The following is a 17,681-nucleotide window of genomic DNA, read 5'->3' as shown; positions in this document are numbered from 1 at the left end:
TCATAGCAACAGATAAGATGCTCATTGATGTAACATTCTGAGAGTTGATATTAAGGTTTAACGATGAAAAAGTCATTTTCAACGTGTTTGAAGCGATGAAACATCAAAAGGAAAACCCTAAGTGTTATCAGGTGAACATGATGAAAGAAACGTTCAAAAGAAACCATGGAAAGAAATTGGTGATAAAAGAATTTTAGGTAGGACATAAGGTTTTTTTTGCATAACTCTGGCTTGAAGAGGATAATTGGTAAGTAGAATCTTAGAGGTACTGGTCCCTTTATTGCTAACAAAGTGGTTGTAGGTGGTTCTGTATAATTAAAGGATCCAAGAGATTCTTGTGTTTTTACTATGAAAAGAAAAAGATTGAGATTCTATCTGGGAGAGGAGATACTGATTGAGAAGGTGTCTCTAACAACCGCAAAGTCTTAGACTCAAAGAGTCAAGCTAATGCACTCAAAGAAGCACTTAATGGGAGGTAACTCATCAGCTTTTCAGCTTTAGTTTTTAATTGAGTTTATTTTCCTTTTGAACTATGATCCAAAGAAGAGTAATAGCTAGCTCTTAATAATGTCCTTTCTGTTTGTCATTTTCTTTTGTTTGAATTATGAATAAGTTTTCTATTGTTGTTTCTTTCAGTTTTGATTTTTTACCTTACAAATGCCAATATGAAACACAAAAGCAGAGTCATCAGAAAAAGAATGAACAAAAGTGATCAACATTGAAGTTCTCTTGCAGATTGACATTTGATGAAGAAAAGAGAATTCAACTACTTGTACTCAATCTCCATATATCGTAACTAGTAAGATTTGAGCCAAATATTTTCATTATTCACTTTTCTTTATTATGAGAGTGTTCGTACATTAGTTATTTTCTAGAATTTGCATTATTTCTACTTAGTATATTGGTATGATGTATACACATTGAGGTAGTTGTTTATGAAAACTTTAAGCATTTTTAAGCTAACATGTTTTAATATGATTATATCTCTTGCTAACCACTTTGAGCCTTAGTCATTCTTTCGGTGACATAGCCTGCTATATATTCATTGAACTTGAAAGATTAAATTTTTACACCCTCTTTGGAGTTAGGTAGAAAATTTTAATTTCTTTGTCTGATGCAATTGTATAAGTTTGAGGTTGCTCTTGGAAGTTAACAATGTTTAAGTTTGAGGTTGGTACTAGAGAAATTGGTAAAAAAAAGAAGAGAAAAGAATCAAGAAATTAAAAATGACTTCTTAAAAAATTGTGAAAAATAAAAAAAAATGATGAATATGACCAACAAATTGAATTCTCTAATACTGATTGACCAGAAAAAGAGTGACGTGAAAGGAATCGTGTAACATAAGGAAAACTAGGTATCTAACTCCAAAGGTTTAAGTCTACTATCCCAAAATATTCTACCCTAACATAAGTCACGTTACAACCGTAAAAAGATCTAAAAAATGTGTATTCAAATATGACTTTAATTGACTTTGATATAAATTTTACAAGTCATTATTAAGTGCTTATATACGTTGATTGTGTGATTACCTTGTCAGTGAATAAAAGTGAGATGAGAGACATGTTAAGTACTTGTGTTGTTGGAAGAACTTTTTCGAGTTAATTGGATTGAAGCAGGAAACCGACATGCTGATAAGAAGAAGAAAGGTGGCGTTTAATGGTAAGTAAGTGTAAGCATTTTATTTATGATAAATTTTCAGTGCGAAGACAGGTTACTTGAGGACAAGCAACAAAGTTTGGGGTTGTGATGACACTCGATCATTATGTAATATTTGCGAGAAATTTCAGACAAATTAGTGGAATTATGAGCAAAAGTCAAGCTAGAAGAAGTGAGCAAAAATAACCAAGAGGAAGAAAGTTGGGACCCGATGAAAATTTGAAGAAAAAGGAAGAAAAGAAGTTATTTTGTCTATGTTTTTCTTGCGGTCGTGATGTTGACATTGTGGGCACGATGAAGTCACATTGCGGTCGCGATTGATATCAATGCGGTCGTGATGACGCGCTTTTTCTAATGCGTGTTAATTGTTATATATAGGGATTTTGGCTACTTTTTTGGGGATTCCTTGAGAGAGAAAGCGACGGCCAAGAGTTTTAGAGCACAAATTTGGAGAGCAAATTTTTCATTGATTTCGATGAATAATTCTTATCAACTCATGGTAATTGTTAGTTTCACTATGAGTAGCTAAGTTGTTTTAGATTAGGTCCTTTTAGATGAACTTAATTGTACTTTGTTGGATCATATGATTGTTTGATATTATTTTAATTTCTATATGTTAAAATCGTTATTTAATTGCTCATGTGCTTAATGATGTTTGTATGTTGATGAGCGCACAAATTGATATAAGATGAGTATGAATTATTGATCGGAAGTCTACCGATCCTAATTAGGACAATTATTCAACTTAGTAATTAATTAAAAATAGGTAATTATAAGTTGTGGCTTTTGAATAAACGAACTTAGAAAAGTCTGATTTAACTATGAATTTGTCTAAGGAATTATGAAATTATTGTATAAGTTAGTGAATTATATACTAAGAAATTGGGTGCAGTGGTCTGGTTAATCCCCCTGAGATTATAGCTTAATTATAATTCATTTGATACACAATTCATCAAAATGTATAATTAGGGGATTCGGTAAAAAGATCTAATTGTCTTTCTGCATCGAACTTTACTTCGTTTATCTTCTCGTTCTTATTTTCGTACCAAAGAACTATAGAAAACCCCCAAATTATTTAGTTTTAAATCACATTGTTATTTCCTTGTTTTAATTCGTAATTCCCGTGGACACAAATTATTTTATTAATTCGACGAGACCAATACACTTACTAGAATTGTCCATCACAATCCGAGGTCAACACAATATTGTTAAACCTCACAAACTTCTCAATATTCATACCACATCCTGTACTTCCATATACCCTATACGTACGAATATCATTGATGCATTAGATGATCATAATTGGAAAATGACCATAAAAGACGACTATGATGCCCTTATTGAAAATAAGACATGAACTTAGTTCCTCGTCCGTCTAATGCGAATGTTATTCGAAGTTTGTGGATTTTCAGACATAAGAAAAACTCATAGATCTTTTAAGCAGTATAAAAGTCGCATCGTAGGTAATACTGTAAATAAATAAACTAGTGTCGATTGTGGTGACACATTCAGCCTCGTAGTCAAATCGGCTACCATTTGCACGATTCTCAGTGTTGCTCTATCTAAATTATGGTGTCTTCATCAATTAGATATTAAAATATTTTCTTACATGGAAACATTGATGAAATTGTGTACATACATCAACCTCCTGAATTTCGTCATCCTCAATTTCCTGATCATATTTGTTTATTAAAGAAATCTCTTTATGGTCTTAAATAAGAATCCCGCGCGTGGTACCAACACTTTACTAATTATGTAGCTACAATGGTTTCTTTCACAATGTCTCTCATCACTCTCTATTTATATATCATCATGGCAATAACATTGCTTATATTCTTTTGTGTAATGGATGACATTATTCTTGTTGCATCGCGTGACACTCTTCATGAATTTATGAATTTATTATGACACAACTAAGTTTTAAATTTGCCATGAATGATATAGGTCCTCTCGGTTATTTTCTGGATATTTCTGTCCCCATGCATTTCGATGATCTTTTTCTTTCTCAAAAGAAAAATGCATAAGAAATTATAGAGTGAGTCAATTTGTCCTTTTGCAAGCCATCTTAGACACAAATGTGAAACTCAATGGTTCTTCAAATAACCCTTAACATGATCCAACTAAATATCATAGCCTTGTTGAAGCATTATAATACTTGACATTTACTCGACTCGACATCTCATAGGCCGTTCAACATGTGTGTTTATTTATGCATGATCCAAAAACACAACACATGTCTCGTTTGAAACACATTATTTGATATATTCATGGTACCATAGACTTCGGCCTTCATCTGTATCCTCCATCCATCGACAAGCTCGTCTCTTATACAAATGCATATTGGATTGGTTGTCCAGACACGAATATCTACCTTTAGTTATTGTGTTTATCTTGGTCACAATTTCATCTCATGGTCCGCCAAACATCAACATATCTTGTATCGTTCAAGTGTCGAGGCATAATACAAAAGAGTGGCTAATGTAGTGTCTGAATCATGCTGGCTTCACAACTTACTCTTGGAACTATGTTGTTCTGTCACAAAAGCTACGTTGGTCTATTGTGACAACATAAGCGCAATTTGTCTCTCCGACAATCTAATTCAAGATCAACACACCAAGCATATTGAAATGGGTATACATTTCGCGTGTGAGAAAGTCGTCGTGATCAAGTACGTGTTCTACACATTCTCTCTCGCTTTCAGATTGTTAGCATATTCACAAAGAGACTTCCGTTACTATACTTTCGAGATAGCCTCAATATTCTTTTACCTCTAATTTCGACCATAAGAGGGTGTATTAAAATATGTAAAAATCAAATTTATCATTAACGTGTTTAAGCTATATTTTCACCACTGAACATCACAACATCTTTTCGGGAAGGCAAGAGCTTTTCTGAGATATCTATATTACATCTCTATTGACAAAAAAAAATACAGGATAGGACAATCACCAAAAATCTGATGTATAATATTAAAACAACACACATTGTGCGTATTTACTTCAGCAGTGCTGTTTACACCATTTCCTTTTCCTTTTTACATTTTTTCCCCACCCTTTCGTCACCCCTTATTATATACACTTTTCTGTGAAAGAAAGAATATGTTATGGATTTACCTTTAAAAAGTTTACATACAAGCAAACTAATGAAAGAATTGCACCCTTGACTGTGTGGATATAACAACTCAATGAAGTAGAGCACTGCAAAAAAATTCAACAGCCAAAAATGAAAACGCTTGATAGTTTTGCATTTGTATAGCACTTGAACATTGCTTAATAAATAAAAGAATTATGAAAATATTGTGGAAGACCTTAGTTGAAAGGCTCAGGATGTAAAAGCAAAAAGCCTATCTGCTATATTTGTTCGGCATATTGGACATTCAGAGCATGCAAGTGAACAAGATTTACACACTGCAAAAGCAAACAATAAGTTTTTAATTCAGATCCAAAAGAAAAAAGTGAATCCAAAGGAAACTTGCCAAAAAAATTAAGATGGAGATATATTCAAATAAGAAACAACTTACAACAAAAATGACGGCATGGAAGAAGAATTGCTGCAGTTGAAGATTCAAAGCACACTTTACAAACATGGGAATTGGCATCTCCATTACCAAGATGCTTGAGTTCTTTTTCCTTCATGTCTTGCATTCGTGCCTGAAATCGTATATTGCAGATCAAAAATCATATTTCTGCAGCCATTTAAGATTCATTACAAGATTGAGCAAGAAAAGTGGTACCATTTAATACTCAAGATTTAACCCAACAATGACAGTAACTAGTTCAAGATTCGATATAATATAGAGACATACAATTAACAGTAGAATAAGTATTACCTTGAGGCGAACAACCAAAGGTTCTTCCTTGGGAGTTTCGTTGTCCGGTTTTGATACATCCAAAATCTGCTCCTTAGAGATAATATTGCTTTCAATGTCAACAGCTTTTGGATCATTTGTGTGTGCTTCCCCTTCACCAGATTTTTTGTCGATGTTAGATTCTGTGACAGCACCCACTTCTTTCTTTAATTTTGCAACGAGGACCCACATATTTGCTAAATCATTCTCCAACGAGGATTCTCTTTTCTTTGCCTCTTCAACCCTGTTCCTGTACTCCTCTTCCATAATTTCCTTTTCGGCCAATGCAGCCTCAAGAACTGCCTCTCGTTGTTTCTTAGCCTGAAGTTCCATTTTCAGATCATCAACTTCGAGACTCCATGACTCCAACTCATCTCTACCAGGTCCCAAATTTTCATTTGCACGGCTAGAAAGTCTACTCTTCCTTCCAGATCTTGAATCATGGTACTTGCGGTGAGCACCATTTACTGTCTGTGCGACAGCACTACGAGTGTTGGCTAGGTCTCGAGCAGCCATCAATTCTTTTTCTAACTTTGCATTCTGCAATGAAAGTTTTGTCACCTCCCCAGCCAAATTTTTCAATTCTACAGCAGCAGCTGAGGCCAGTTCTTTAGCATAAGAAGCTTCTTCAGAGAGTTTCTGATTCTGTACATGCAATCCACTATTCTCTTCTGACAATTGTACTTGTTCTAGCTTCAAATTTTCATTTTCAATCTCCTGAAGGAAGTAAAATGTCAGTCCAGCAATTTGAAAACTCAAAAGTGGAAAACAATAATAAGTAATGCTAATGGTCAACTTTAGTTAATGCAGAATACTTTAAAATGTTTTATACAGTAATCCTAAAAAGTGGCTCCATCAAATATAGTCAATGGAATGAAGGTGGAGTGAAAACAGATTAGGAAAGGAAACATTCACCGAGGAAAGAAACTAACTAAAACCAGGTGAAAGATAAATTCAAAAACATATAATCCTGAATCGTGCTATTTCAAAAACAATAAAGTCTCAGCTACCTGGGACTGTATTTTCCTTTTCAACTCATCAATGTGCTCTCCGGACACACATTCATCAGCAAGCACTAACGATGTACCAGTAGTATCTATTGCTAGTTGCTGCTCTAGCAACTTCACCTTTTCTTGCAATTCTCTGTTTTCTGAGCACTGGAAAAAAGTGAGGGACGGTGTCAGCATACAGTACATGGTAACTGCAGCATCTTCAACTTAGAGAATAAAAAAGTAAATAGCCATATAGATAAACATGTACCTTACTATTTAATTGTTCTTGAAGGACACGGTTGTCCGCAGATTTTATCTGTAGATACATTTAAAAATATGTAAGTGAATAATTAATTTAACTAGCACATTTACATATTCCATATTGAGAACAAAATTGTTAAATGCAATAATGAAATACGAGCTGGGAAAAATGTGTCTTGGAATAAATTCATGATTCAAGATAAGGAAACACCCTAATATAGATAAAAGAGTATTTACCTCCAGCTCAAATGCTTTTTCATTACACAGAGTCATCAATCTTGTGACTGTCTGTTATTACAAACCCAAAAATGAAAACAAAATTATAAGCTTAATTGAAGAATTTACATAAATATGCAATTTATTATTGGTATATCAAGTGTGAGTATGAGTCTTGTAAGTGGATGTTGAACACTATATAAGTGAGAGGACCCATAAACCTAATGCCTTAAGATTTTTGGTTAAGATGTGGGGTCCAACTCATTTTAAAGTGATTGTTCAAAGCCCAATGTGATGATCCCCAGACCTCCTCGTGACACAACACTTGTCAATCTACATAAAACATATAAGAACTTCAAAACAAAAAATCGCCACCTGCTGCATTTCAACCAGGGATGGATTAGCTTCTGAAGTTTCACCAGTCTCGATTATTCTTTGTTCTAAACCCCTCATTTGCTTCCTTTTTTCTTGGATTTCTTGTTCCAAGTTCTCAATCTGTATTAAGAAAGCATGCAAATTTCCTTTAGAAAGGACTAGGAATTAAATCAGAAGTATATGCCATTTCAATTAGAGTTCAGAGTTGCATTTAGTCAATGTTAACCACTTGCATTCAAACAATATATTGTAAACTAAAAAGGCCACACAACAGAAAATGACTATTGTTCAAAAGGAAAAATATAATGAAATAATACATCTAAAATTTATTTTGAAAAGTAAATGTGTATATATAATTCATAACCACTCCTATTTTCGTAGACCAGAATTTTGTGAATATTATTATTAATCATTTCCCTTCACTCAAAATCCCACCCCCGTCCCTCACACTTCAAATGCATCCTTGGTTTGCTTGAAATCCGCCCATGCACAATGCCTTCGCCTTAAAAACCTTCTCTTCCCTTGGTTAAAACATAGAAGTTGGAAGTATAAAAAAAAAGAATCTCATTCTTGCATATCCAGTGAAAAAAATACCTAGGAACTTCTAAACAATTTTACCATTAAAAGGCTGCATTATGAATATGATGCATAGATAGATAAGGGGACACGTAAAAATTTGAGTGCATTGCAATTTTTTGTGTATCCATGCATCATTCTAATTGCTTTTATGGAAATATTAAGTATCTTAAATCATTCAATAGCCCTTCCCACATCTACCAATGGTTCAATACTTTTGAGTGCATCATCTGAAAACAAGGCAGGTTACCTGAGTTCTAGAGCTTTCAGGATCATTTACAGACTGTTCTGTCAACCGCTTTAGAGTGCTGGTACTGAACGCAATGTCTCCAGCAAGCATTTTGACTTGCTCAACAAGGAGATCCATCTGATCAGACATTGTCACCCCTCCCTACAATTCAATAAGCAGTTAGAAAGAGAATTTGAATAGAGTAATCCACTTTATGCTTGACAATATGATAAAATACAATTATGACTATCAGCGTGCAGCAATACTTCTATTTAGACATAACACCAACTTCAGTATAAATTGTAAGTTGAGGATCACATAATTGTATTGACAGAAATATCAAATAGAAATATCACATGATCCCAATGTTGACAATTAATATGCAAATTATTATGGAATAAGATTAACAAATAGATGTTGAGAGGGAATGCGACTCACTGCTGGTAGCCTTGTTCTGCTGATCAGTTCACCAGCTTGTGTTGATTCAGTTATAATACTGCTAGATGGGGAGAGCTCTTCGTTCCGTGTACTTGATGTTCTTCTATGTCTAACATCATGAGACAAATCAGACACCACTGTGGAAACATCATTTTGGCTCTCACCTTCAAACAAAAGAGATCCATCCTGTAGGGCATCATACTTCTAGATTTAAAAAGGCAGTTACTAACTGTTTAACGTCTTCTATAAATGCATAGTCACACAAAGCAAGGTTGATTTGGAGGGAGCATATATTTCAAAAAAATGATGATGTCTGAATAAATATAATTCAGGAGTCAATAACCAACTAAACACCCTCATAGTGGAGGCATAAAAATCACTAACCCCCTAACAAGAATGCCCTTTGGGATTGAAACAGGAACAATGTTAGGCCTTCTTTACCTTGTTTTGAATATTAATTCACTTGTGAAGAAAATGGAAATACTGATTAGATACTTGATAACTTCATCAAAATATCTTGATACATAGCAAAATATGCATAACATAACATAACATAAAAAATAAAATAAAAACAGTTTTATAAGCATTATTTCAGTGACAGAAGAAATGAACTTGTGAATGCCACCTACTAACCTAGAAGAACTAATTAAGAGCCTATCAATTAACAGCACAAAACTTGAAGCTAAAGAAATTTAAAATAAGAATCAAACTCAATCTGTCATGCAGAAAATCACAACAAGTTGTTTAAAAAAAGTACTTGCACTTCACACCAATTGAAGGAGAACTCACATTATCCTCGCCAACAGAATGACTTAGCTGATGACCAGGAGCATCAGTTAGATATCCAGGAATTGCATTCTTTGATGAAACCAGAATGAGCTTGGTTAGCTTTTGGATCCTACTCGCAAGAGCAACCTTCGCTTCTTCCTCTTCTTCCAATCTTGATTGCATTTTCACTTGCCCTTCTTCTAACTACTCATATATCAATATAAATTAAGAAGCAAAACTCGTAACACATCACAAAAAAACGAAGGGAAAAATGAAAATACAAAAAAAATAGCTAAAAAAACCTTTTGCTTTAAGGTCAAAATCTCTTCATGGTTGACACCGAGTTGCAACCCCTTCTTCAGCTGATCAAGTTCGTGTTTTAGAACTGAAATTTCTTTCTGGTATTTCTTAATAAGAGATTTTTCATCAATAATCTGTTTTAACAAATATTTCAGGAATGAATCAGGAAGGTCAGCAAATACATGTTAATAATACTTAATAGACATGCAGTTATGTAGCTAACTAATATTGATAAAATGGACCTTATTACGGGAAGCATATATTTCTACTCGCTTTGCCCTGCTTGCAAACTTCAAGGTATTGTGAGTTTCTTCCATATTACTGGATGCTGGAGTCACAGTGCAGATAAGCTGAAATTTGCATGTTAAGTCAGAATTAGGGCCTGTTTGTTTTAGCTTTAAAAAAATGGATTTTTTCTTTGTATTTTCAAAAATGGATTTTATAAAACCGTTTTTTAAAATATTACAAATTTTTTGTATTCGGTTTTTTTAATTTAAAGACTAAGTTTGACATCCTATAACATAAACATACATTATTGAAAATGAAAACATAGTCGAAATCATAATTTTTTCAAAAAGTTGTTATGAAAAGCTATTTGAAATAGCTTCAAACTTAAGTGATTTTTTGAAATTTTGATATTCAAAAAAAGTTTCAATAAAACAATGAAATATCTAAAATAACATTTTAAGAATAACTATTCAAACCAAATTCTCAATTGAAGTTTTTATAAAAAGTTTCTTTGTAATTTTTTTTTACACAATTATGTTACACTATAAAAGTCATTTTTAAAAAAAGGCAAAACAAACTAGCCCTTAATGTGGTGCAATGGTGCTTGTGAAGATATCATTCCAATATGTACATAAAGATAAAAGGCAAGAAAAGTAAATGAAAAACTATGGCCTACTTGAAGTGATGGCTAGGGAATTGTACAACGTAAAAGGAACGTCAAATACATGTGAACAATTATAACATTACATGAGTAGTAGAGACTCACAGAAACATGACCATGACCACTAAGTGAAGATTGCAGGAGGCGGGTAAGCTTTGAATCTCGATACGGAACATGAGATGATTTCCCCTCGCTCAATTTTCCAATGACCTTAAAATGGAAACCACAAAATCAAGACTGCATGTGCATGTTTTCTGATCTTTTAACAGATATAAAATGCATGTGATAGCTTATACAAACAAACTGTCAAAACAAAACCTCTCCATAGCCAAAAGCATAGGAAATGGAAGACACCTACAGTTCCAAGTGTCAGAAGACTTTTGTTTATATATGATCCTTCTTTTCTTCTTAATCCAGTAGTTTCAGTTTTTGAGCTTTCAGATCCAGCCAGATCAATCAAGTTCTGATAGAAGAAACAGGCCAAAAATGAGCTTGTGCATGGGAACAGAAGGGGGTAGTAATGCCTGAAAATTTTAGTAACATTCACATACAAGCTGAGAGAATATCACTCCATCATATTCTTCACCATGTGCACTGCTTTCAATCATCTACAAACACATTAGATATTAGATGTTAGACATAAGAGAAATGCTGGCCTAATGAGGTTCTGGGAATAAATTCCTTACATTAACTTTATAATAATTAAACATTTAACCGGCATGTAGAAAATGCAAGTGCATTCACTTCCATAAGCACATGCATGGTTGCTAATTAGCCATTTAAGAACCTAAGGTCTCGTGCTATAATGAAATGTTTCCTTTTACAATGAGATCAAGCAAAGAAAGGAGTATTTTGACACCAAATTTCAATACTATTATTCCAAGAATGCTTACAAGTGTAAAAATTGTGTGACTTCGGCTGCTGAAGAGGTTAAAATTGTTTGATCCGACATGACGGTGTTCTGCCATCAAACAACATGCTTATTTATGAAGTTTCTGAATCAACAACTTACCACAAGTGCTATATAGCCTATATTACTCAAAACAATTAGAAGAAAGTATAACTATCATTGTCGACATAAACCTTCTCCAGCAGCAATAAAGGAAAGTGCATGTCCAGGAGACAAAACAACTTCTTCCTTTATACCCTCCACATAGGTACCCTGAAACATAAACCAATATAAATAGTTTTTTTATCTCAAACTAGTGTTGAGAGAATAAGAATTGTTTTTGAAGAGTTCAAACAAGACATAATTGTCTAGATTCTCTTGAAACGTCGTGTATTAATAATTTTAAATGTCAAATTTAACACATAAACGTAAGCATAGAGATGAATATTTTATTTGCAAACACAGAAGAAATTTAAATTTATAAAAATAACTAAATAAACTTTCAGGCATCAGCACTAACCAGTTACCAACTATGTTAACGCATAAAATCAGGTTTTCAGTTTAGAGTTCATAGATACATGCCATGCCATATTCCAATTTCCAAATACAATGAGAAATGTCAGTGTTCATGAAATTGAAAGACATTGAGAGCAGAATAAAAAATCATTTGAAATTGGAAATATGTGGAAGGAATGAAGACAGAAAGTAAATAAAATTTTCAATTACGATCAACAGAAGATTAAGTATGAAACCTGTGCATCTTCTCTAACACGCAAATTTTGGCCGGTTGGGTCAAGCAAGTCATTTATCACCTGATAGCAAACATAAACTGTGTAAACATCTCTACTAACAGTGAAAATTTAGAAGAAACAAAACAGATATATATAACATGGAATGTAACTATCAGTGTCAAAAAGTGGCAGGTGCCGGGAAATTTTAGTTCAGGTAAAGCTGAAAGAGCTTACTAAAACTGTAGAACATGTTCAAAACACAGATGGTGGAACACGAAATATTTTGTATTTACCTCATTGTATATTTCTAGATATGACACTCGAAGTAAGAACTCTCTTCCTGGAGTCTGCAGTAAACACAATTAGCCACTCCAAATAAGTTATAGTACAATAAATTTAATCAAGAACAAATGGGATGTTTCCATTCCACAATCATGCCAAGGAGAAGTAGTTCCTAGGAATTATAAATCCAAGCACTGACTAAGGTTTCTTACCAATCAAAACATAGAGCTCAAGTATCCTTGTAAGTTTTGAATAACTAACTGGTGTACATTTAAAAAGGGAAAATAATAATGGTATGCAAAACAAAGAGGTAAGAAATTGGTCACAAGTGCAACGGAAAGAAATGGTGAGTGTTGAAAACAAAACAGATAGAAAAACATTATTTTCAGAGAACAATGTTGTAAGGGAAAATAATAGACATGCTACACTTGTTGCAAAATAACCTATATGTTGGCATGAGTACTTATATATAGGTGAAATATCCACACCGGGTACGTACCCGTACTTCGAGTGAAAATTGTGGTTTTCTATATAATAATATAATATATTATGTATTTTAGTTTCTTGTTATTGCAATTTAACACAACTTTTAACTTTTTAAGATTTTATTGTGATGTTTTGTTTTGAATCGAACAATTTAATTCTCTAGTGATACATTTTATAGAGAAACTATTTTTATTGATTTTTTTTTAATTTTCTCTGGTGATACATTTTATAGAGAAACTATTATATATGCATCATAGAATATATAATACAACAATGACTTAACTAACAGTTACTATGTATGCATGAAAACTCACATCTTGGATACTGCTGAAAACATCTTTTATAGCTAGTGGTATGATACCAGGAGAAGTTTGATCTCCCTGCAAAAGTCATTATTGAAAAGCAAATCAAGAAAACCACAAGAAAAGCGAGATCACATAAATTCACAAAAGGTGCACAATAAAGTAGTTTGTGGCAAGAAAGTGACTTGAAACAAAGTAAATAGGGCATTGTAAAATAGTGGTAGGTTCCCAAGTTATCCAAGCGTTTGACTGTCAAATCATGCTACTGCATCCCCATATTTGACATATGAAGTTGCAGACCTGAATTGAACCACATCTACTAGAATCAATATAATATGTCTGATCATCAAACCTGAAATAAATGGCTGCTTGTTTGATATAATCATTAAGTATGCAATCTCAAATCAAAATGAGTCAGTTCAACTGTTCAAATAGAAGACTATTTCCCAAAAGTATATCAGGTATCCTAAACTTTCACATAACGTGTATTACTTCCTATTTTCCGAAAAATCCTTCAACTTTTAAAAACATATTTTTAATTATAGTTCTACTATTTATATTTCTACAAGTACTATCCCTGTCTCTCAAGTCCCTAGCAAAATTTCAGTTTCTTGTGCGAATGATCTTAATCCAAGAAACTGTTACCCGTGTTTATAACAAATAACTAATACAGAGGGCAGTGGTAATTCACCAAATTGTAAACCCACAAACCCCCTATCTTTTGTGATAGTATTATGTCAACCGTAAGTAGGTCCATGATTCAAAGATCTCCCCGTTGCAAAACCGAACCAAACTACATCTACTAGAACCTATATAATATGTCCGATCATCAAAACTAAAATGAATGGCTGTTAGTTTGAGGTAATTATTAAGGATGTAGTCTCAAATCAAATGGTAATTCACCAAATTGTAAACCTGCAAACCCAGTATCTTTTGTGAAATATTATGGCAATCGTAAGCAGGTCCAAGCTTCAAAGATCTCCCCCGAGATTTCATATAAGTTACCCTTAACAACAGAATTACCAAACAATAGCTGACAAAATCTTATAATCTACATTCATTTCAAGAATAATATAAAAATTAAATGCTTCCAAGAAAATTGCTCTAAAGCGGCATATAAGCTGTTCTTACAAAATTTGACAAAAAATAAAACCTCAAATTGAGAATTGAATAATACTTCCCCCATCCTAAATTATAAAATAAATAAATGATTTAAATTATAAGTCGTTTTACATTATTAATGCAACATTAATGATTTATTTTTCTATTCTATATCTACTTCTTTTCCTTTTCGTCCTTATTATAAGAAAAAACATGGTCTATATTATAATTAAGATTTATTGATCATAATTTAAAAAATAATTTTTTTTATAATAGAAACTAGAGGGAATATTATTTAATATTTTCCTTTTTCTTTGCTTCTAATTCTCTTAATTTCTTATTTCCATGTAATTAATAATAAACATTTTTGGTAAATTTAGGCATAATTCTCCTTTTTCTTGCAAAATTAACTATCCCCCTATTTTAACTTTATGTGCTCCTTTGGTTTAAGAAAACTCTCAAATTCTTAGGGAGTATGTTGGAGTGTAGTTGTTTGTTGTTGGGGATTGTCTTTTTCTTTCCTTTTTGTTGTTGATTTCTTCTAAAATTAATCCTCTGTGCTTTGTTAATGCAATTTTTTTAAAAAATAAAAAATAAAAATAAAAACTCTCAAATGAAGTATATTTTTTTTGATTGGTTTGTCTCTCAAATGAGAAGTATTAATCACTAGGAAAGGGACAATTGACTAACCTATCCTTCATTAAAATGCTCAAAAAACATTGCTCCATTAATAGTTTTTATAATTTTATTTGACTGAGATAACAAATGCTTAGATCAAGTTGAAAAAACCCAATTAATTTTTTCCTGATTTCCCAAATCAAAAGATAAATTGAAGCAAAACAGGAGTATCACGTAGCAATACCATGAAGAGGTTCAATACTTTTGACCAAAAGAAACTATTAAAACTAAATAAGATGAAAACCAATCCATTAATTAACTTTGAGTGACACTTACATGCATTGTATGTGTCTTTCCACTACTTGTCACACCGTAGGCGAACACAGTTCCTGAAATATTTATCACAATTCACAAGTTATCTTCCAATCTCAACTAACACCACCAACCAACCACTTTAACATCAACCATTCATTAATTAATAGGTAATTAATAGGTAGATACTATTAACCATTGCAATCCATTTATGGAACTAGATACATTTTTAAACGTAAAGTAACTTTCACTAAATTTGACAGCTAAAAACATCACATTCCAATTTCTACAGTTTTGAGTCCATTTCTTAATATTTCCTACCATTAACCCCTTCCATAGCTGCCTTCACAACAGGTCTCCCTGCTACTTCATACACTTCATCAGTATTTGTATGCGGTCCAAACACTCTATCTGCCACAACAAATCAAATCGAAACACATTAATAACCACAATTTCAACACCAAAAGCAAAAGCAAGATTACCTCCAATTACGTAATTGACACCTAATTAATTTATCTCCTTCAATCTCTCACAAAATCTCTTCAAAATAAAAAATAAAACAAACTGAAAATACCGTATGCATAAGCAGTAGCTGGATTATACTCATTTCTCACAATCTTATCACCATCAGCATACCACGCGATCTCGTCTCCTCTCTGATACTCTCTTTCACTGCAGCCAAACAACACCGTAACCAAAACGAAAATCAAACTACGTAATCAAACTTGTTATCAGAAAAAGAAAAGCCAAAATCAAACAAAAATTCACGATTCAGTTACTCTCAAATTCACAGCGAAGGATTTGATAGTTGATACCATAAGATAAGCAGATCTAAGCATTACCTCAACGGTCTAAACCGAATCGTCACAGAAATGCTATCTCCAGGCGTGGAAGAATCATGAGGCTCCGCGATTACCTCCTCCATTGCAGAAGAAAAACCTTGAGCGTCGTAATGAGTAGACTCATTTAGACCACGGCTCTGAGTCATGGATCGGCCACTGAGTTCAGCGCCACCGGAGTTGAAAAACGAAGAAGCAGAAGAAGAGCAGGAGCGTGGCATTAACTTTCCGGCGGTGAAGGAATTGTAAGATGAAGAAGCGGAAGAGTGAGGAGTGGCGGGTTTCCGATGAGAAAATGGCGAGTTGCTCTTCGCTCGTGAGGACGAGGCCATTGAGTCAACTCGCCGAGTTAGTTAGTTAGTTAGAATTAAACCAGTAAAATGTGAGGTAACAAGGGAGCAAGAGAAAAGGAATAGAATGTGTCAGAACTCTCACATGGCCATAGCTGTGGAAACGGAAACAAAAGCGAAGAACATTTTCTTCTTTTCTTTATTAGTTTACTTTGACGCTTTTAATTCACGAGGAGCGGGTTTCGTCTTCTCGAAGACAAGTAGAGTTGCAGAGAGAAAGTAGTTGGAGGAGAAGGTAGAAAAAAAATGTAGTGAGAGAATGTGAGAGTGGGTTACGTTTAAATTTAATTTTCTAAATAGTAGTGGTAATTCTGGAGTTTTTTATTGGAGGGTTTTATTTTTTATTATAAAAAAATTAAATTAAATTGCCGAGTGGCAACGTGGCGGGTAAGGAGGTGGGGGTGGGCATTTAAACTGGCGGAAGCGCCCGCGCAATAAGAATGGAACAACAGTGACAGCCTCGTGTCAAGAGTAAACGCATGAAAAGAAGAAAAAAGAAGTGGATATATTTATAAAGTAATAAATATAAGTAATAAATTCATAAAATAATTTTTATTTAATATATAAGTAATAATTTTATAAAGTAATTTTTGTATTAAATAATATACTTTTTTAAATCTATAAAGTTTATTTTAATTCACAAATGTTTTTTTTTAACTATAAAAAATGATATTAATAACGAATCTCAAGACTACCCAACCGACGAGTCAAATGATCTCATCCAAAAACCACAAAACAAAATAGAAAAGAAAATAAGACATCCCAAATTAACACATCATAAGTCTAGCTACATGCTCTCTTAACTTAGGAATAGGTCAAGTCTTGTATATCAAACTTGGAATTATTTACATTGCCCCCGTAGCAATCATCATTACGATACCTCTAGCATTTATATAAAGTTTCAATAAAAGCAGTTTTAAGTAGTTTAGCCCGTACTCCCTTATTGTTACTTTCCTAGATCACCCAATGCAACTTTCTTGTCCAGTCTTTCAGTGATCGGCAATCTGCAACCAACAAAGCACCTTCTTCTAGACATTTTTTAGGGTTATGCACTCAAAGAATATATGCTTTAAGGTTTCAACACTATAACAAACGAAGCATTTGTCATTAGCAATTAACTTGAATCTATGCAGTTTCTCCATAGTTACGAGCGTTTCATAGCAAGCAATCCCCAATGCAAATTGAGCTTGCGGTATCGCCAAATTATCATAGCGCAACTTTCTC

At 33.2% G+C, this 17,681-nt stretch overlaps 1 protein-coding gene across 1 annotated transcript; it reads right to left on the bottom strand.

Annotated features, from left to right (window-relative positions):
* Positions 1-4,600: 4,600 nt before the first annotated feature.
* Positions 4,601-16,742, bottom strand: LOC127100761 (kinesin-like protein KIN-7D, mitochondrial). Its single transcript, XM_051038031.1, has 25 exons — positions 16,111-16,742; positions 15,843-15,940; positions 15,590-15,679; positions 15,293-15,345; positions 13,250-13,315; positions 12,461-12,514; positions 12,189-12,248; positions 11,631-11,709; positions 11,441-11,508; positions 11,099-11,155; positions 10,906-11,010; positions 10,653-10,757; positions 9,901-10,008; positions 9,661-9,792; positions 9,380-9,562; positions 8,591-8,776; positions 8,174-8,314; positions 7,348-7,467; positions 6,994-7,044; positions 6,764-6,811; positions 6,514-6,660; positions 5,486-6,220; positions 5,177-5,306; positions 4,964-5,063; positions 4,601-4,853 (listed from the first exon to the last, which is right to left on the bottom strand). Exons 1-24 carry the CDS (start codon positions 16,437-16,439, stop codon positions 4,978-4,980), a joined length of 3,231 nt encoding a protein of 1,076 aa, XP_050893988.1. The 5' UTR covers positions 16,440-16,742; the 3' UTR covers positions 4,601-4,853; positions 4,964-4,977.
* Positions 16,743-17,681: the final 939 nt, after the last annotated feature.

The sequence above is a fragment of the Lathyrus oleraceus genome, chromosome 7 (genome assembly GCF_024323335.1).
Source record: "Lathyrus oleraceus cultivar Zhongwan6 chromosome 7, CAAS_Psat_ZW6_1.0, whole genome shotgun sequence".
In the NCBI taxonomy this organism is placed as follows: Eukaryota; Viridiplantae; Streptophyta; class Magnoliopsida; order Fabales; family Fabaceae; genus Lathyrus; species Lathyrus oleraceus.
Note: the sequence above shows the minus strand (reverse complement) of the source record. Positions and strands in the feature narration are given on the sequence as shown.

Excerpts from the sequence above, each read along its gene's own strand:
- LOC127100761 (XM_051038031.1), bottom strand. The coding sequence starts at position 16,439 with ATGGCCTCGTCCTCACGAGCGAAGAGCAACTCGCCATTTTCTCATCGG. Across the intron at positions 13,316-15,292 it reads GAAAGACACATACAATGCAT|GGAGATCAAACTTCTCCTGG; the intron begins GTAAGTGTCACT and ends TGACTTTTGCAG. Across the intron at positions 7,045-7,347 it reads CCCTGGTTGAAATGCAGCAG|ACAGTCACAAGATTGATGAC; the intron begins GTGGCGATTTTT and ends TTGTAATAACAG.